General features: G+C 33.4%; 1 protein-coding gene across 1 annotated transcript; it reads left to right on the top strand.

Annotated features, from left to right (window-relative positions):
• Window positions 1-15,078: 15,078 nt before the first annotated feature.
• On the top strand, window positions 15,079-19,573 carry LOC123317767 (ubiquitin carboxyl-terminal hydrolase 10-like). Its single transcript, XM_044904376.1, has 6 exons — window positions 15,079-15,181; window positions 15,410-15,533; window positions 15,633-16,172; window positions 16,329-16,527; window positions 16,587-16,827; window positions 18,872-19,573. The coding sequence occupies exons 1-6, from the start codon at window positions 15,161-15,163 to the stop codon at window positions 19,571-19,573; spliced, it is 1,827 nt and encodes a 608-aa protein (XP_044760311.1). The 5' UTR covers window positions 15,079-15,160.
• The last annotated feature ends 3,068 nt before the right edge of the window (window positions 19,574-22,641 follow it).

Here is a 22,641-nt window from a genome sequence, read left to right as displayed (position 1 = left end):
ACCTTTTTATTCATCTCCAAGGAAGGTTAACTCCAGACCTTACTTACGCCTTGAATTTCACAATAAGATCAAAAATTAAAGGAGAAGCGAGAGATTTCATTTCTTTCCAAAATGCTAAGGATTGGATCACTATCAGACGATTATTATTGCAAAGATACGGAGATCAACGAAATGAAGACCTATTGATTTCTGCATTAACACAATCCGTTCAGAAAAAGAACGAAAATTACTTCGACTTTTACAGTAGAATTTCAAAGAACTTGAATGACTTTTTACAATACCTAACACTCAATACACAAGATCCAAATTATTTGCTTAATAAAAAACAAGATGTAGAAAAATTAGCCCTCAAAACTTTCCAAATTGGACTCTTAGAACCATATCGGTCATATTTAAGCAATTTTGAATCTGAAACTCTTGAAGAATGTATAAACAGAAGCAAATTTTACGATAATAGAAAGCAAGAGTGGGAATATTGTGAATTCTTAAGAAAAACTCAGGATAGTGATAAAAAACCAATTTATCGACAACAAAATAGTAGTTCAAATAGAGAGAATTTATTTGTTACTCAAAAACCTACTTTCAATCAGCAAAATTATAATAATACTCCTGCACGAATTCCTAATGGAAAAGGTTTTCCATACCCCATTAATCAACCGATCACTAATAATCCAAAATTTCCAACAAATCGACAAGTTTTCGGGACACAACCAGGATCAAGTTTTCATAAGATTCAACCAAAGCCTACGCCCATGTCTATTACCACAAGAAATACTTCCAAACAACCGGTAACACCCATGTCTATTTCCACCAGAAGAACGGGAATTCAACAGAAACCCAATTTCATCTCAGAAGAACTATTTAATGTTCAATCGGAGAATTGCAATTCAGACGAAAATATGACAGAATATTTCCCAGAAAACGCAGAAAATGAATTCGTTAACCCTCAAGAAGAGTGGGAAGAAAATTATGAAGATGAAAATTTTCAGTCATGTGCCCTAGAAACAAACAATACTTAGACTTGAATTGTGTTAAGATTAAGTCAAAATAGCCCTATATTTACCTTCCAGAAGTAAATTTAAGAATTCTTATTGATTCAGGTGCAACAAATTCAATAATTTATAAAAAACCAGCTTATGAAAAATTTTTCATTTTCCTTTTCAAAGAACCATTCAGATGACGATTTACATATCCCCATTTTATACGAATTAGGGATCTATGAAAATATTCATTTACATGTAGTTGATTGGCATAAAAAATTCGACGCATTATTAGGAACTTCCGATTTACAAAGACTAGGAGCAAAAATCGATTATCAAACACACACTTTAGAAATTAATGGCTTAAAAATCCCTTTCAATCTCGAATATTCCAATTCCAAAATTAAACCTAGAAAATTCACTGCGAAAAATCATGTCAAAATACCAGTTACTATCGAAAATGGCGATGTTATTATACCAGAACTGAATTTCAAAGAATTTTCAACCCCGGAATGTTTTGCCCACGCGAAGGACAGATTATGTTGTATACCAATCCCTCAACCCATAAAAAGTACCGAAATAAATTTCTCAGAAAGAATACCTGTTCAATCTTTATTGGAAGCGGAAATATCAGAACCACCCGCGGAAAATCGAAATTTTAAATTTTCCAAACATATTAGAACTGAACACATGAATTCGGAAGAAACGAGAGAAATCCTAAAACTTTGCAGTAAATTCAGAAATATTTTTTATAATGAAAATTGTGATCTTTCATTCAGTAACACAGTCAAACACAAAATCAGAACAAAAGATGAAGAACCAGTTTACGTGAAGTCCTTCAGACACCCTCATAGTATGAAAGGAATTATCCAAGAACAGATACAAAAATTGCTTGATGATAAAATTATACGACCATCAATTTCACCCTATAGTGCCCCCGTATGGATTGTTAATAAGAAAAAAGACGCATCTGGCCAAAAAAAGTATCGAATGGTAATCGACTATCGTCGTTTGAATGAAAAAACGGTAGAAGACAAGTATCCCCTACCACGAATTGAAGAAATCTTAGACAATTTAGGAAAAAGTTGTTATTTTTCAACATTGGACATGGCCAAAGCATTCCACCAAATTGAAATGGACCCAGATTCCATAGAAAAAACGGCCTTCACAGTAAACAACGGACACTATGAATACGTACGTAAGCCCTACGGCTTGAAAAACGGACCAAGTACTTTTCAAAGAGTCATGGATGATGTATTCAAAAAGTATCTCCACATATTTTGTTTTGTGTACATGGACGATATTGTAATATTTTCCAAATCTCTACAAGAACACATCTATTATTTAAAATTAATTTTTCAAAAACTAAAAGAATTCAATCTCAAAATCGAACTGAATAAATGCGAATTTTTAAGTAAAAATGTTGATTTTTTGGGAAATGTAATAACTCCCGACGGAATAGCACCGAATCCTTCCAAATTGAAAGCGATCGAAAAATACTCAATACCTCGGAATACAAAAGAAATAAAATCATTCTTAGGATTGATAGGTTACTATCGCCGATTCATCAAAAATTTTGCTCATATCGTTTCACCAATGACAAAGTGCTTGAAAAAAGGCGCAAAGGTAAAACCTGAAGATCCAGATTATGTATCATCATTTCAGTTGTGTAAAGAACTTGCTTTAGAAAGTGTTTTATCCCAGTCTAATCGCCCAGTAGCATATTACTCTAGAACATTGAATTCAGCCGAAAGAAATTATTCGACAATCGAGAAAGAATTATTAGCAATATTGGATTCCACAAAACATTTCCGGCCCTATCTTTTCGGTCTATATTTTACTGTAGAAACGGATCATAACCCACTTGTCTGGCTCTATAAAATGAAAGAACCAAATTCAAGACTAATTCGATAGAAACTAAAATTAGAAGAATTCGATTTCGATATCGTGCATACAAAAGAAAAAGAAAACAAAGTAGCAGACGCACTTTCAAGAGTTGAAATCAATAATCGGGAAAACGATAATCTTTCTTTACTTTCTGATGACGATTTGAACGTTGAAATCTCTTCAGTATTAGCGAATGTAAATGAAATACCTGTTCTAGCATATGAAGAAGAAGAAAACATTTTAAATTCAGAAAATAATCAAAATATCCTCAACAATTCCGAAAATCGAAACGAAGATAATGATTCCGGTAATACTATTCATTCAACCCAAGACGACAACGGGAAAGCAATACCCATTACAGATTTCCCAGTCAATATTTACCCAAATAAAATAATTCTTAATATCGGAGAACAGTATAATTTAAAATACACGAAACCTTTTGGAAAAAATACGTATAATGTTACTATCAAACTGAATTGTATAGAAAATGATTTGTTTTCAGACCCACTGAAACCTACGGAATTTTTTTCAGAGATAAAAATTTTAGACTTCCTTTTATTCGATTTTGTAAAGAATCTTTCAACTACTCAGTTAAACTCTACATAAGTAATCTTTATTTATTAGATGTAGAACGAGAAGAAAATCAAAACCAAATAATCTTAGAATATCATGACAAAAAACATAACGGAATATCAGAAACTTTCAATCAACTATCTAAGAAGTATTATTGGCCTAGAATGAAAAATAAAATTACTTCGTTCATAAATAAATGTGAGCTCTGCCTTCGTTCAAAATACGAGAGACAACCTTATAAACTAAAATTTTCAGGACCACTTCTGGCAAAACTACCTTTTGAAGTTATACACATAGACACATTCTCATTCCAAAACTCAAAATTTTTAACGATTATTGACTTATTTTCCAAATATGCCCAATCTTACGTAGTAAAGGATGGCACTGCCCTTACTATTCTGAATAAACTACGTCACTACTTTTCGCATCATAACATACCTCAGAAAATCGTATGTGATGAAGGAAAAGAATTTCATAATAAAACCTTCATAGAATTTTGCAAATTGAATAAAATTGATTTACATTTCACAACAGTAAATAACCCAAGTTATAATTCCCCAATTGAGAGATTTCACTCTACAATCTTGGAGAAATTAAGAATTTTAAAATTGAAGAACCCTAACTAAAACCCTTCAAATTTAATGATCTCAGCTACACTTATTTATAATCAATCAATTCATTCAGCCACCGGCTACTCACCATTCTATTTACTTTATGGTCCTTATGATCAACTGCCTGAATTCAACCTCAATATGACGGTTTACGAACAATACAACGAAAAAAGAAAACAAGAAATTTGACCATTTTTCGATCAAGTTTACGAAAAAAAATAAGGAAAAATCTCAGAAGAAATTAGATAAATTGAATGAAAACCGAAATGACCCTCCAAACTTGAAACAAAAAGAAGTTTTTGTAGAAAGAGGAAGACCTAGAAAAACTGATCCTCCTTTCGAAAAAATCATTGAACACCAGGAACAAAATAAAATCAGCGGTTTAACCGAAAAATCTCGAGAAACTACTGCAAATATTAATAAGGTCAAGAAATTAAGAAAAAACGTTTTCTCTTTTCAGAATTCCAATAATGCTGATGCAGACCCAAACCAACCAGGCCCTTCAGGTCACCAAAATAATCAATAACGGATACTTCGAAGAAAACTTGCGTAATGCAAAAATTTTAGATCACTATCACAAATTTCTTTTCTTGATTGACATCTCTTATTTAAGAAACAGTTACAAACAGCTAAGAAACAGTTTTTACAAATAACATGAACACGATACTTTAAGTACATCCACTCACGAAATATGTCTTGAATTTCAAACAAATCTCAATCAAGTTGAAAAAATTTTGAATAAATTTAGTGGCAACTACAAAGTTAAGAGAGGTTTGGTGAATTTCATTGGAAAAGGTATAAAATTTATCACTGGAAATTTAGACGATGATGATTTGAATACCATAAATGAAAACTTAGAAAGACTTCATCAAAATGCAAATAATGAAATTGAAAGAATTGATAAATTAACATCATTTGCCAATCACTTGTCTAGAAGATATTCAGAAGATGTGGCTTTGTTAAATGAAAATATTTTGAAAACTCAGTCATTATTTGACAAAATAAAATCTAATGAAGAATTCACGATTAGGACACAAAATCTTATATTTCAATCGAAAGTATTACTCAACTATCTACTTATGATAGAAAGAACAATAAGTTTTGCAATATTTGAAATACCGAACCTAGAACTTTTCAAAGTTGAAGAACTCCATTCTATTGAACAATATCTTGAGAAAATTTATAAGCCACAAGAGCTTTCATCAATTAAAAATGCTCATCTTTACAAATTATTAGAATTTTCAAAAATATCTGTCATAGGAACAGACAAATCCTTAACATTCCTATTAAAAATCCCTATTCTTAAGCAATTCATTGCAAATTACTCCCAAGTGTACCCAGTACCCAATCATCAAGATATTGCGATAATACCACCAAAGAAGTATTTGATTAAGATCAAAAATGAGGAATATTGGACCGACGAAGCCTGCCGATCAATAAGCAACTCCTTAGTACTCTGTCTTCAAGCGCCAACAAAAGAAGCCTGTACCCTGACAAAGCCTCAACTTTGCCAGACTTCTTTGTCAATAAACAACTTCAAGATTACCCACGTACTGAAAAACAAACAATTGTTGACCATCTTCAAGAAAACCCAAGAAGTAATAGAAGATTTTCATGGAATCATAATGAAGAAATCCATTCAAGGAGCCAATTTGCTCAGTTCCGACTGCAAAATCATAATTGAAAATTCTATATTCGACAACACAGTACCAATTTACAATATCACATTCAGAAACATTTCAAAAATTACATTGAAATTCAACCACAAAATCGAATTCCATTTGAAACATTTGAGAGAGCCAACCTCCATTATTCAAGAAGCTGAGAAACTCCGAGATGAACCCATGTATCTACATCCGGTCATTCACATGACACATTATGCCCTAAGTGGAATATTACTTTGTCTCATGGTTCTAGGAATAATTGCTATCTTGTTAAACAAAACGAGAATTCAAGAGCTCCTGTTCAGTCCCAGGAAAATCATCCACCTAGAGATGAGCAACGTTCAAGGCCTTGGTACTGATAACGAGGACGTTCCAGTCTAAGGGGGGAAGTGTTACGAGACCGTTTCTCACAAGAAACACGGAATCGCATCGGAGCCCGAAACCCAGGATTCCTGCACTGAGAAAAATTTTGAGGTTACAATGTGAAATTACCCACATATTAGCTGGACAGGTTACAGTTACACAGTTGGATTTTTTTTTTCACAACTAATATCTGGTTGTTTCTACAAGGGTGTTGCGAAATTTCATGAAAAATGTAAAACTATCATGTATATTTACAGTGAATATGAAATTTACAGAAAATATGTGTTAATTCTCTGTGATATCACAAGGGTTGTAATATTCACCTGAAAAATTACAACTGCAATGCAATATTACAATAAATTTGCGAATTTCAACATGAAACGGTAATTTCACAACATTATTGTGATCCGAATTTTTTTTGAATCACAATAATTTTGTAAATTATCACATGAAAATGTGATTTCACAACGTTATTTCACAAAGTTATTGTGATTTGAGAATTTTTCTTGTGAATTTGCGAAGAAAAAAATGTTGTGTTGTAGAATTACAATGCAGAACCCTTTTAAATTCCTTCAAAAATGTACTTATACAATGTGTTATTAAGGCGGTTGTGAAATTACCACGAAAAAATATAATTGTACAACATGATATCGCGGTACAATTTCCTTCAAGGATCGAACACTTTTTATTTACATGTCTACAGCAAGAGAAAAATCTAACGCGAAATTGTTGAAATTTATTATGGTCAAAACATTTCTCTCGAATATGAAAACAGAATAAAAAAAAATTGATCAATCGGTTTCCATTAGAGCGTTCCAAAGATGCCGCTTGAAATTTAATAAACAACTGATGATCTTACGAAGGCCAAAATTGTGCTGTTCTTTTTCCGATCCACGCAGAGTCTGAAGCTGACTTTTCAGAAGCTCATCTAGTGGCAGCTCCAGGATCTTTCGGGTGTAGATCGGTGAAGGAAAGGCGAATTTTTTTGTTGTTATAACTATTCTGTGCATGTCTAGGAGTGTGTGTACATGATTTTTTTATTGCTTCCTCCCCTCCTCATTTTGGACTGCTGCCTTATATTGATCTCTGTCCACATGCACACCCCAATGCCTGTACCTCTTTCTAATTTTGGTCCATCAGTACAACATGGAGTCCATACAGATTACTTTTTGTCCAATTTATTCATCGCATTGAGACAGTCCACAATGACGTTTTTTGTAGAAAATTTTTTCACGACTTGTTCTTTATATGAATACATTTCTGAGGATATAAATAAAATATATTTTATTCTATTCTTTGTATCATTCATATAGGAGATTATAGGTTCCTGCATTCCTCCTCAACCATAATCGAAAAACAAATTCTGTCACTTGGTCAGAAAATATTTTGAGTAGGTACCTACTGCTGAAAAAACTCGTAAGTCTGGGTATTTTTGTAAAATATCTATTTTAAAAATGTGTTAAACACATTCATAGCTTGAACGTAATATTACAATATGATTGCAAATATCCAGTCATTTTCCACCTATGCGGTACGTGACGTCGCTCGGCTGGATCCGAATTCACAGCTTCAATGGAATTTCATAATGCAATTGTAAAATCACAACTTTTATCTGCTTCTAGATTCATTCCGTGGCCAATCAAAACCTTTTCTGCAACTGGCACCGGCTCGTTGCCCAATCCCATATCCTATCGTAGATACTCACTAACTTACCCCATAACGGCCATAACCCAATTCATTCTGGATCTGGAATGATCCACTGTGTCTTCGAGAACTCCGAAGTGCGAAGAGTTATACATGGTTCAGTTTTTTGTTTAATATGATTTAGTTCTTTCAAGTTCCAAGTATTTCTGCCTTCCAAGTTTCTTGAAGGTTTCAAGTGTGTGACAAAAGAAATATGTACTGGTAAGTAGATAGTTCACATTTTTTGAATGCGATGTTTATTTTTTCGATTTGTGGTTTTCCTTTTGCAGATACTAATGGAAAAAATTGAACACCGCATGCATACAACTTATTATTCAATTATTCTGTATCGAAATATTGCTTATTGGATTCCTACTTATTTCATTTTTTTTTTCAGGAATAAACCACCGATACGAATTATTTATGGAAAAACGATGTGTTTACAACCTATGTATTCAGGGAGGCCCTCAATTTAATCTATGGAGATGTTCCGAAGCATGCATTTCAACATTCATCCGGATTCTGGGAGTAAGAAGTCAAGCACGACAAAAGCAAGTTTTATAGAAAACAAATTCATAAATTTATCTATTCCAGAAGATTGTGTCTTTTTTGTTGGAAAAAGACTAGGTATACTTCGTTTTTGAATTTCAATTTTAATTTTATACTCTTATAATATGAACGTCTAAATAAGCGCTCACTTATATCAATATTTTTAGAAACTGATATTTCATAGTTGAATGCTTAACAATTATGTTGATTTGTTTTTATATTTTGAAAAAAATGTTTATCATTTTAGATGATATTTGTGGTTGTTGTTTTTGTTTGATGTAATGTTTCATATTGTTTTTTTTATTGAAAATTATATTAATTTCATGTTGTGGTTGTTTTTTAACTGATATAATGTCAAATTTTTTGTTCTCCATATTGATGACTATATTTTATGTTGTAGTTGTTATTTTTAATTAATTTAATGGTTTTTTTCATATTGAAGTGTATATTTTAGGCAGTGATTGTGCCAAATTTAGTTAAATTTTGAAATTCACAATTTCGTTCTGTACAACTATTAATACAATACTTTGATCAATAACAAAATAAAGACAATTATCCAGTAAATTTCATGGTTATTTCACGAAGTAATTTTAAAAGGATGTGAGGTATTTCTGCAATGAATTCTGAAATTTGAACAAATACTTGAAATTCACAATTAAATTCTGTGAATCTGCTCTGTTTATTCACAACATTATAGTATTTTACGGTCTAATTGATGCTAAATTTCACGACGTATTTTCGCGAGAACGAGAGGTGATTCCACAATGAATCCTGTAATTTTCCAAAATTTTTTTAATTTTACAATTTATTTCTGTAATAATCCTTTGCGAATTCACAGAATAAATATAATTTTACAGTTGATACCATAAAATTCTATTGTGATTTCACAATGAGTATTCACAGGTTTAGTTTCTAGAAAAATCGTTAGAAAAAATTTCATGTGAAATCACAACCTACTTGTGATTTATATGTTCTGTGATTTTACAAGGTTTTCGTTTCAGAATATTCCTTGTGAAATTCCAGTGATTATCGTTGGTCACAAATAACCCAAGATTTTCACTGTAATTTCACTATTTCGTTCTCTCAGTGTGGAAGACGACACAAGGCGTGACCACCGATTGTGACTCTTTTCCGTTTTCATAATTTGAATAATAGTTAGTTGATGTCTAGCGTTAGATAGATTCACTTGCTTGTTCCTTGTACAAATAAAAACGATATCCTTTCTATCTATCTATTTCTTTTTAAAAATAGACTTTTGGATACGTTATTCATAACTATATAAATATAAAAGACGAGAAACATTTGAATACACATACAAAAGGTCCAAACATGTAAATGTAAAAATGTAAGCACGGTTATTCATCGAACTTAATGTTCCAGAATTCTTCGAACTTATAAACAGTGTTTTTAATTAACGTTTCCTTAATCTTCTTCAGCAACCTATTTCGTGGAAGCATCCGCATTTTTGATGGAAGTCTATTATGAAATTTAACCCCAAAATGATTAGTGCCAGTCTGTGTTTTTTTCAGGCGATGATACTCAATGCTAAGTTCATTTCTGTTCCGTGTACCATAGTGATGATTGTCATCATTTTTCCTGAATTTAGCTCTATTATCATGGACATACATTATACAGTTAAGTATATACACAGATGTTACGGTGAGTATACCCAATGATCGAAACAACTCTCTGCATGAAATGATTCTTGGGACTCCAAGAATGGCTCTGACAGCTTCCTTTTGTTTCAGGAGTACGTCAATCAGTCCGGAACTATGACCACATAATATTATGCCGTATGTAGCAGTCTGGTGGAAGTTGGCGTAATAGGTCAACCTAGATATGTCCGTGCCTGCAACCTCCCTCATCCTACGTATGTGAAAATTGCAGTCGAAAGCCTCTTCAATAGTAATGTTGTGTGAGTGTTCCAGGTAAGTCGATTGTCCACAGTCACACCTAACAATCTGATACACTGCGGAGCCTCATTGCCGGCTACTATCATACGGTGGGACTTATCCACATTGAGTTTTAATCCATTCACGCTAAACCATTTTTCAGCACAAGCCAAGGTCTTGGCACCTCCAATTTCTAGTTCTGCTCTCCTGGACGAGTCATTTACAAAGCTGGTGTCATCTGCAAACATCGAGGTAAGGGAGCACGGTACATTCAGCGGTAAGTCATTTACGTATAACAAAAACAATAAGGGACCTAAAATTGATCCCTGGGGCACTCCATATCTAAGAACCCCCCACCCGTGATACTGCATCATTCCACGAGACCACCTGTGTTCTATTCTCAAGGTATGATTTGAAAATAGCCAACGCATTTCCTCTAACTCCATAAATTTCCAACTTCTGAAGTAGTATTTCTCCTACCACACTATCAAATGCCTTGGATAGGTCGCAGGCCAAAACCTCAACTAATCTACCTCTATCAACTGCCTCAATAACATTATCCATCAACGCAATCAGCGCTGTCATGGTTGATCTACCTGATCTAAATCCATGCTGGCATTGATCAAGAACCAGTGTCCTGTCGAGAAAACCCAACAATCTTCCCTTCAATATTTCCTCCAATATTTTCGAAAAAGTAGGCAGAATAGATATTGGCCTATAATTAGTGCATTCGTCTTCATTTCCACTTTTATGAACGGGAATTTTCTTGCAAATTTTAGTGGTTCAGGAAAAACTCCCTGCTCGAGACATTGATTAAAGATATCACACATAAACTCAGAGATTTTTGGGTAAATCCTTCTCATCAATACCACATTCATTCCGTAGATATCCCTAGTTTTTTTTATTCTTTAACCTTTTAATAATCTGATTCAGCTCATCGATTGTAACCGGATAGTTGAACATTGAACCTGAGGATCTGGGTACCCTCGAAGCAGTCTTTCTCATCAAATTTATTGCTTCTATGGCAGAAGGTGAGCACTGATTTGAAATTGTCGTTCCTATATTAGAAAAGAAACAATTGAGTTCATCTGCGGTCAATTTACCTTCTTCGTTCCTCTTCTCTCTCGACTCAGCAGTTTCTTCCCCTATTACTCTCCATATGGCCTTTGTTTTATCCTCTGATGAACTTATATACTCACTGTTCACTTTCTTCTTTTCTGCAGTGTGACTTTCTCTCAGAGATCGTTTCAACAATTTTACGAGTTTCTTGGAGTCATCACTCTGACGAATACTGTGGATTGTCAGAGCCGCATCAACTGCCTTCTTCAAAGCCACATTTGAAGCATTTCTGTGAACATATTTTTTATTCCTGTTTACATTTACCGTCTTCAAAGGAAAACAGCTATCGAAGCAGCCTTTGAATACTGCATAAAATCTATCAAAAGTCTCTTCAGCTCTTTCGGATTTGAGTGAATCCCAGTCAATATCACTTAGTTTCTCCTCAAATTTAATTATATTTCTCCTCGTTATCATATGCCTAGTTATATATTTCCTCTTTGTTACAGATGTCTCATTAAGCAATTTAATTTCTTGTACTGAATGATCCGACAAGTGTGGGTCGTATGTTTTACTTTGTAAGTTTCCTTGTATATGTTCGTAATAAATATATTGTCAACACAAGTTTTTGATTTTCGACTAACTCTGCTAGGCTCATTGAAAGCCGGGAATAATCCGTACGACTCGAACAAATTCAAGACTTCATTTGAATACTTATTACTTTCCAGGAAATTTACATTGAAATCACCTGCAACACAAATCTTCTCTAACGTCCCCCTCGTCATCTCATCCAAACATGCAGACAATCCCGATATGAAAAGATCAAATTGGCCTTTAGGTGGTCTATATATACTAGCAATCACTAAATGTTTGTCAGGAATTTTTACAGCGGCTACCTCAAAATGATGATCAATACTCATTTGTTTTATTTCAGGTAATTTATTGTAATGCATTGTGTTCTTTATGAAAACTGCTGCCCCACCATAATCCTCGTCAGAGCGGGAATAAGAGTCTGCAATTACGTAATTAGCGATATTTACCCGGCTCAGAATATCCTCTGATGCCCAATGCTCAGAAACACAGCACAAATCATAATTATTATCATTTAGAATACTCGAGAAAAAATCGATTTTATTTTTTAAGGATTGCAGGTTAGGTTAGGTTAGGTTAGGTTAGGTAGCTCAATTCAGATCGTAACACTTGTCGATATTCATATCGTCGGGTGGTATGCATCTGAATTTATCCTCAATAATGTTTAAGTTCACCCATATTAACTTTCTTGACCGAAATATTGGGAAATGAATTGAGACTCTTTTATCTGCATAATCCGTTCATTGAAATTTCTTAGAAAATGGGTAGGTAGGTAATAGTTCCGATTAACGGCGGTAAAGGGATTCAAACCCTTCGGAGAATGACCATTTTCAAAAGGGATGTGGTGTAATTATGAATATCGATAAGAAATAGAATTCAGAAAAATAATAAAACGTTAAGTCTGAAAAGACATGCTTTTCAAAAGAAATGAGTTATGGAACAATATTGTTTGAATTTATGAAGGGCAAAAGGGTTCCTTCAGAGAAATCGATAATGAAGATGATAAGCTTACGAGTAATATAGGTACCTGAATAAACTATTCAATTACGTATCCTTCAGATTAGTTGACTGTTCAAAATCATTTTTCATGATATAATATACAGGGTGTCCAGAAACTATTCGTTAAATATAGAAACGACAACAAAACTAGGAGAATAAACTCTGTACTCTATCCAAGTCATAGATTACCTATGACCTAAAAAACTGCATTTTATTGCTCAATAAGGTTTTTTAACTGCCTCCCAACTAATATCAGGAAAGAGAGAAATTTTGTAGTCTTTCAAAAAACCATATTGTCCTTAATTTTGAGAATAGAACCATATAGCTTTGAAGAATTTTGTTCAGCATGTTACAGATTGAGATGAATATGTTTGTTACCTATATATTATGTTTTTAGATTAGTTCAAATTTTGAATGTGACGTATTTTCTTTTCACTTGTATCTTTGTTGAGCTGCAGTGATGTGAAAATAAAGTTATCTATATATCTATCTATCTAGTGAATCAAACGTCACACCACGATAGAGTAGACCAAATATTATCGAATGACACCAACATTTGTTCAACGAAAATGCACCGTTTCCAAAATAATCAGAATTTTATTAAAATACCTAAAGTTGTCGATTTTCGAAATATTTTTCTTGATCACAGGGCCAGTTTATGAAGAAGGATATCGATTTTAAATTATATTGAACTAAGATGGCATTTATGCCTCCTTTGGGTCCTTCATTTATTGTAAATTTTTGAGGAATTTTGGTCAATAAACTAAACTAAACTAAGTTTATTGTTTTATCTCCCCTAATTGAAATTATTTCAAGTAGTTGATCGATAACCTAAGTAAATCTAAATTAAAACAATTGTTTTTTTTTACATGATTTTCATTACTCAAGATAAACCCCCTCTATAGGGGTGATAATATGGGAACAAAACGCTGTCCTTCCACAAATTGGCCTTGTGATTGAAAATCAGCAAATTTAGGTTAGGTTTTTTTCAGAAACGGTACATTTTCGCTCAACTAATGTTGGTGCCATTCAATATTTGATCTACTCTATCGTGGTATGACGTTTGATTTACTAGTTTTTGGACACCCTGTATACCTACCTATTATTTTTAAGTCTTAAGTTTTGATATTCAATTGTTTTTACTACTTAGATGTATGAGGATTTAAGATTAGTTACCTAATCTTTTCGAACACAAGATATCACCCCCCGTCTTCCAGTTTTTTTAATTTAAACATTACGTACCATGAAAAATACCAAAAAAAAGAATCAAACGCTTGAAACTAAGTTTGACGAAAGTTTTGTAAGATGAAAGTGTTCTTTATATTTTCTCTCATAATGCGACGTTTTCGATTAATTTGATGTTGAAAAATTGAAAAGTATCTGTGAATTTTTAAAAATTGGGTACTTTGGCTGATTACAACTCTTTTTAGAAGATATACAGATGTGTCGTGTCACCAGTAAACTTATAACCCAAATTGAGTTATTAGATCACCTATCTCCTTATGAAAATTCAAAATTACTAAATCTATTCATCAGGGTCGAATCGAAAAAAATGATATGGGAAAAAAGCGTTTTTTTAGCTCAAGAATCTACTTATGAAATTATTGTACGAGTTAAAGACTCACCCTGTATAGATTTAAAAAAATATGGAAAACTGCAAATTTCACACAATTCAACTATTCATTTTAGGCCTTAAATTGTTTCAAAAAAATTAAGAGTACCTATCCACTAATCCAACAGGCAAAAAAAGTTTAGGGCATACCGTTTGAGTCAAATAGAAAAGAATATGATAAATATTGAAGAATTAGATTTCATTGAAATGATTCCTTTTCTTCGACGAAACTTACATCTTAGAAGAGTTCCGGTATGTTCCATTTTTGAATTTTACGCGATAAAATAATAAAAATGATTTGTGACGAAAACGAAAATACAAAAATTAGATGAAATAAAACTCAATTTTTCTAGAAAAATATCAGTATGCGCTTTTAACTGAAGCAATAGATATTGTAATATCTATTATCAAATATAGAATAACAACATTTGAAATCGAAAAGTAGTCAGATTTCCAAATTGTGCGCAAGGGGGCGGTCCCAACCCCAGGTAGAAGCATGATGCCATTGGTCAGAAACGACGAAATTAGGTAGAAAGGTAGAAACGGTAGCGTGCTATATAACCTAGCAGTCATTTTTCGGTCAGTCAGTTGAGTTAACCTCAATGGTGTTAAGATTGTTTAGACTGTTTGAATACTCGCAAGTTTTCGAATATTATAAACGAACTTTAAGGTGATATTACAGTGTTGTGATTGATGATTGATGAATTTTCAAGTTATGGATGTAAGTAATTCTTTTTTTTAATCTCTAATCAGTTGGTTGCTATTCAATAATTTGTTTGTTGTTCAGATTTTCTGTTTCAAACAGGTATGTGTTATTTTTTTATTCGAAAATGATCATGTACCTATATGGTAGTATCTCTAGAAGTTCAAAGATATTTTCAGCACTTTGAATATAACATTATATCAACTTCAATATCTGAAATGACATTAATATTAATTTTATTTTCAGAATATGCAGTTTTTAGATATAACAGGGTTGGAAGTGGACGAGATTCGTCACATAAATTCTTGTCTGTCCGATACCCCTCAAAGAATCTCCTTGCCTTGGACTCTCAAGAAGAAATCTCCCCAAAGTGAGTATTGTGATGTATTTTTCAATAATAATATCCTTGCAAATGTAGTCTAAGAAAGATTTGATGTAACTAGAAATTTAATAATCGACTTATTTTCAGAAAAATTACACAGAAAACCAAATGCAGCAGTCGAATGTAAGAAGCCATCAGACGTTGATGAAGAAACACTGATCTCATACGACAATGCTATATCTGTTGATACACCCACTTCTAAGACGGATCATTTCATTCCCACACAAGTTTCTACAACGGCTGACAAAGAAACAGTTCCCTCCAATGAAATTGCGGAAGAACTTCGCAATTCACCGAGTGCCCCAATATCGAACCTGATCGAAAGTAAAACCGAAGTGATGCCTGTTAAAGTTGAAAATATTGTGGCAACATCCTCGAACAAGACTGAAGAAATGAAGAATAAGCCTGTGAAGGTCCAGACTTGTGATGTGGAAAAAAATGGAGTCAAATCAGATGTTAATGAACCTGTAAACGTATGGGCGAAGAAATCATGGACGAGTCTCTTCAAGAAAGAGGAACCCACGACAAATGGAGAGTTAGTGACTGAACGCAGTGATGAGAAATTTAAATCGTTGGACACTGTTGAAAAAAGCAGAACTATTGATCCAGCCACTCACAGACTAGCAGGTTAGTTGTTGAAGAGACTTTGATTAAATTTTTTGAGTAGAAAAACGTTTTAGGTTTTACATAGTCAGTTGTTTGAGTTGAAGAATCAATTATTTTTGTTGTGATATCAATAAACTTTTTCTATATTTGTTACTCAACATTTCATTTTATTTCCAGAATTTCTATCGAACTTCGAAATTGATGGAAAAAGTGCTAATCTACAACCAAGAGGCTTAATCAATAGGAGCATTTATTGCTACATCAATTCGATTTTACAAGCCTTGCTGGCCTGCCCACCTTTATGCAATCTGCTGATAGGACTTTCGAAGAATTTGACGGAGAATGGACACGGCCTACCACCCATCATAAAGAACATGTAAGTTTTATAACAATCCGTCGCTTTGACAGCATCTAAATCAATTTGAAATCTTCCAGGTGCAAATTCATCAATAAATTCGAGAAGCTGCCCGATTCCTACCTAAACCGTATATCGAAAAGGAACAAGAAGAAACAGGGGAGTTTCGACTTCTCCTGCGGCGACTCGATCGAAGCCTCTTCGATCTACACCATCCTGAATGATACCAGAAGCGACTCGTTTCTTGTCGAGGGACGTCAAGAGGACGCTGAGGAATTTTTGGGTCTACTGCTGAACGGACTGAAGGACGAAATGATGAATGTAAGTAGTCGAAATTATTGATTAATCGCATGACTCTTGGTTAAACATGATGAACGAGAACACTTGACTCGGTTTCGCAATTTTTAATTAAGATATTTGTTGATACGCGTGTTTCCGGTTTCATATCATTAAACTCATGTTGAAATCGGAGATAGGCGGAAATTTAATTGATCGTTTACAATTGGTATACTTTGTTTTTGGGCTGAGGATATTTCTAGGATTTTTCAAAGATCTAAACGTTTACCTTTATCACCTTTATGTACAATTTTTACATGATAGAAATCTACGAAGTGGTTGGGAGTTATACAGAGATTAGAGAAACCAGTTGTTGATTTAATCTGCAGAATAGATCTTTACCATTGAAAAATATTCATCTTAAATTCTTCTTATTGGTACATACAAGGATATATTGAAAAATTCTTAGTTTACTATAGAACCAAACAAAATTTCAATGTCAAAATATTTTATTAATCAACATACTCTCCTCTTAATTGGATATGCATTTATTACAAAGAACCTGCAACGTCTCTAGACCTTTCAAAAAGATGTTTCTTCTTGCTCTCAAAACCAGAACTCCACAGCTTTTATAACCTCCTCGTTGAAAGAAAATTTACGACCTTTTAAACGTTCTTTCTGTTGAGGAAAGAGATGATAGTCGGATGGAGCCAAATCTGGTGAATAAAGGGGGTGTTCTAGTAATTCAAACTCTTGATCACGGATTTTTTTCATGGCAACATTAGATTTGTGTGCAGGGGCGTTGTCCTGCAAAAACAAAACACCTTTGGATAGCTTTCCGGGTTTTTTCTCCTCAATTTTTTCCCGTAGAATGGTCAGAAATGTCTAATAGTAATCTCCGGTTATAGTTCCACCCTTATCCAAAAAATCAATCATGGTTACTCCATGCCAATCCCAAAAAACTGAAACAAGAACTTTTCTTGCCGATTTTTGGACGATTTTGGGTCTTGAAGAACCAGAGTTTTGCCATTTCATCGATTTTTGCTTCGTTTCTGAATCGTAGAAATGTACCCAAATCTCATCCATAGTAACAATTAGGTTAGAAGTCTACATCGTTTTCAAATCGAGCACAGATCGAACGCGATGCTTTTACCCTCGCACGCTTTAGGTCAACATTCAAACATTTGGGGATCCATTTTGCAGCAATTTTTCTCACGTCCAAATTGACGTAAACTATATGATGAACGCGTTCGCATGAAATATTCAGTGCTTCAGATATCCGTTTTAGCCTAATTCGACGGTCTGATAAAATCATGTCATGAACTGCTTCGATATTCTCGGAGACTCACACATAAACTGTCTTTCCCGATCAGTCATCATCTTCAATGGAAAATTTACCTCTTTTGAAGCTTGCAGTCCAATTTTTCACGGTCGCATACGGAGGACATTGATCATCAAGGATATTAAGCATATCTTCGTAAATCTGCTTACCCCGTAACCATTTTAAATACACGTACTTGACGATGGCTCGATACTCAAATTTTTCGATTTTCACAATTTCGGTGGACATCTTCTTTCTTTTGATTTATTGCGTAACTCTGGTTTACTTTTTTGACTTCAAACTTCACACTGACACTTCTGATGAGTTATTTTGTTCGTTGCTATGGTAACGCAATAATTTTTTATGCATGGAACTGGTCTATGCTAACTAGATATCAATACATCCTCTTGTATCGACATCGATTCATTCACTCTTTTAATCTGAATATTTAAGAAATACAAACTTCCTCTACCTCCAAAGTGAACTCAACTATAGTCTTTTAAAACTCCTCACAATTAAATTGCAGTTTAAATGAATGCTGAATTGAATTTTGAAAATGAAAATGATGTTATATGTACCAATAAGAAGAATTTAAGATCAATATTTTTTAATGGCAACAAATAGTTCAATTAAAATTGTGAAACTTAGTCAAGTATTTCCTTCTCTTCTCTTATTATTCGAATGTACGTGGTGTTTGGCATAAGTTCACATTATTACATTCAAAATATTATTGCTTTTCGTATCTCACAACTTTTTTTGTCCTTTCAGATAATCGAATCCTGCAAAACTGAGAACAAAATAGAAATGAATCACGACTCCGAAGACTGGAAACAAAAGGGACCAAAGAACAAGCGTAACATCACGAGAAAGGTTCAATTCGACAAAACTCCAATCAGCGACATATTCGGCGGACTCTTGTGCTCAAAGATCCACAAAACGGGAGATGAATCCACAGAAAACATACAGCCGTTCCTGACTCTTCAGCTGAACATCAGGACGGCCAAAACCATCACGGAAGCCCTGGAACAGCTGACGATAAAGAATCAACTTGAAGGAATAACTTCGGCCAAGACGAATCAAAAGGTGGAAGCGTGGCAGCAGGTGCTGATCGAGAAACTGCCGGCTGTTCTTGTCCTCCATCTGCAATGTTTCCGTTACAATGGGAACGGTTGCACGAAGATTATGAAGAAGGTGGAGTTCCCCATCGACCTCCAGGTTGATTCCAGGATCCTGTCGGGAAAACCTAGCAGTTCTTCAGAGAAACAGTACAAGCTTTTCGCTGTCGTTTACCATGAAGGTAAAGAGGCCAGCAAGGGACACTATGTGGCGGACGCGTTCCATTCTGGACATCATACTTGGTTGAGGTTTGACGATGCAAAAGTGAGGTCAGTGTCAGTGGAAAGTGTTTTGAAACCGCATGGAGACAGAGTTCCTTATCTTTTATTTTATAAAAGAGGTGATATAATTTAAGGTGTATAAATTGAACTATAGAATAATAAATTTGTACATATTAGCGAAAAGGATCGACTAAAATTGTTTTTTGTTATTTTATGAGTAATGTATTGTAAATCTGAAAAATTATAATTATATTTATGATGTTATGTAAATATATACTATATTTTAATAAACAGACTTTATAATATATTTCCTCAGTTTTATTGAGCAGAATTTTCCCGGAATGAACGATTGAAAAAAGCCTAAATAAGCAGTGAATGAAACAAAAAACATAGACTAAAAGATAATCTATATATTAATAAAAGAGGATCTATGGTTTACTTCAAAATGCTTTATTGTTCAAACGATCGCACCAAATTGGACAATTCTTTATTTGTTGTGTTTATTATTGTAAGGGCAAGGTTTATACCGGGTGTCCCGTAAAGACCACGTCAAACGAAAACGGAAAGTAGATCAGAATGTACTCTACCTGATGTGAAAAAATCGTTCATATGAAAGTCTCACAGTTTTCGAGATATTTGATGTTTTATGAAAATGTTGAATTTTTTCACTTAAACTGCTTTCTCTCTTGCGGAAGCTACAATTAAATACTTTTCGTATCAGTTTTTTTCCGTAAATTTTGTTGAATGATTACTCTAATTCATGCAATGAAAAATACCACGAAATATCATACAGGGATTCTGGAAAAAAAAATTGAAATTCATGTTCTGAAGGAAGTGTTTTTTTGTGCTGAATTCTATCTGACGTGGTATAAACAAAAGACACTAGACCTTTTCTGCATATTACGTTGAAAAGTTGCCTATTTTGTGAGGATTCCGAAAAGGTAAAATACAGGTGATAACCTTCGTCACGAAAAAAGATATTTGAATGTTTATCGAGAATGGAACATTTCTATGAAAAACTGCTTTTCCCACCTTTTCCATAAATACTTTAATTTTGCACTTCCTAATGAAAATAATCAATCAACAAATCAACAAAATGTTATTAAGATGCTAATTCACTGAATGAGTTTTATTATTTCTTTTTCTTTGCCTAAAGAACTCTCGAACATCGATATGATGTGATGCGATTCAATGATTCACCAGACTTAAATCCTCTGGAATTTTTTACTGGGGTTTTTTGAAAGAAGGAAATTTATTCAAATCCTATAAGAGATGAAGCACACAGCATTCGTTTTTCAGCAGCCAAAATTGCGGGGAGAAGTTTGTATGGTTTTAAAAAAGGTATTTCTCAATAGATGATGGGCATGTATTAGCGAAGGGGGTGGTCATTTTGAGCATTTGCTCTCAGAAGAATCCTGAATTTTTATTATTGATATTTTTATGAAGTTTCTTCACAATAGATTTGTTGATGTTGAAGGTCCTGTGCGTTATTATTATTATATCATTGCAATTAAAGAAAAAAACAGAATAATTTCATTTTATAAGTAATTTAGGGACTAACTGACATTTTTCAAGCGAATCATTCAATATGTTACAGCAGAATCTGCAAAATGAAAGAATTTGTGGAAAAGGTGACAAAATCAGTTTTTCACAGAAATGATCCATTCTCGATAAACATTCAAATATCTTTTTTCGTGACGAAGGTTATCACCCGCATTTTACCTTTTCGGAATCCTCACAAAATAGGCAACTTTTCAACGTAATATGCAGAAAAGGTCTAGTGTCTTTTTTTTATACCACGTCAGAACGAATTCAGCAAAAAAAAACACTTCCTTCAGAACATGAATTTTAATTTTTTTTTTCAGAATCCCTGTATAATATTTTGTGCTATTTTTCATTGCATAAACTGAGGTAATCATTCAACAAAATTTACGGAAAAAAAACTGATTCGAAAAGTATTTAATTGTAGCTTCCGCAAGAGAGAAAGCATTTTAAGTGAAAAAATTCGACATTTTCATAAAACATCAAATATCTCGAAAACTGTGAGACTTTCATATGAACGATTTTTTCACATCAGTCAGAGCACATTCTGATCTACTTTCCGTTTTCGTTTGACGTGGTCTTTACGGGACACCCTGTATAACAAATTATTCCCAAAAAAAAAATTGTAGAGTACAGAAAAAAAGGCATTCCTTTTTCTTACGACCAATCGAGCAATCATAGAGTACTTATAGGTTTTCATATGACACATTGTCACACAATCACGATGAGTTAGTTATTATTATCTACCCTAGAAATAATTTAAATGGCAAAACTAGGTTTGCCGGGTTAGCTAGTCTATATATAATAATAAAAGAGGGTCTATGATTTACTTCAAAATGCTTTATTGTTCAAACGATCGCACCAAATTGGACAATTCTTTATTTGTTGTGTTTATTATTGTTAGGGCAAGGTTTATATAACTAAATATTCTGAAAAAAAATTGTACAGAACAGAAAAAAAGGCATTCCTTTTTCTTACGACCAATCGAGCAATCATAGAGTACTTATAGGTTTTCATATGCCACATTGTCACACAATTACGATGAGTTAGTTATTATTATCTACCCTAGAAATAATTTAAATGGCAAAACAAGGTTTGCCGGGTCAGCTAGTATGTAATAAACTCCTTAGCCTTCTAATGACCAAGAATTGCGAAAGTTTAAAACTGGAAAAATGCTATTGTAAATAGCATATTTCTCAAGAAAATTATCATGAGTTTTCTCTCTCATCAAGAAAATGAATAGTGACAAAAAATTTTATTATCTCATGAATAATGAATATTTTTCTATTATCCATTGTGTTTCATATGTTGGAGGACTTCGAATTGAATCTTAGTGAATATCTTGAATAGAAATGGACAACAAACTTTTTGGAAAAACATTCCCTGTGATTTATTATTGAAAAAGACCCGAAATATTTGAGTTAAAAACTGTTTTTTCTGAAAATCTCAATTTTAATGAAAGTTTACTCTACATTGACTGTATAACTTTTTTTTTATATTCTCTGGGGAAGGTTTTGAACGAAACAAGACACATTAAATGGAAGTAAAATTCAGGATTTCACCGAATCTTATGTGGAAGAAGAGAAATGAACCATTTTCAAAATACTGAAATGCTGATTTAAAACTTTCGTTCTCCACCGTGGAAAAATGCTGTGTTGC

The sequence above is a fragment of the Coccinella septempunctata genome, chromosome 7 (assembly GCF_907165205.1).
Source record: "Coccinella septempunctata chromosome 7, icCocSept1.1, whole genome shotgun sequence".
In the NCBI taxonomy this organism is placed as follows: Eukaryota; Metazoa; Arthropoda; class Insecta; order Coleoptera; family Coccinellidae; genus Coccinella; species Coccinella septempunctata.
Note: the sequence above shows the minus strand (reverse complement) of the source record. Positions and strands in the feature narration are given on the sequence as shown.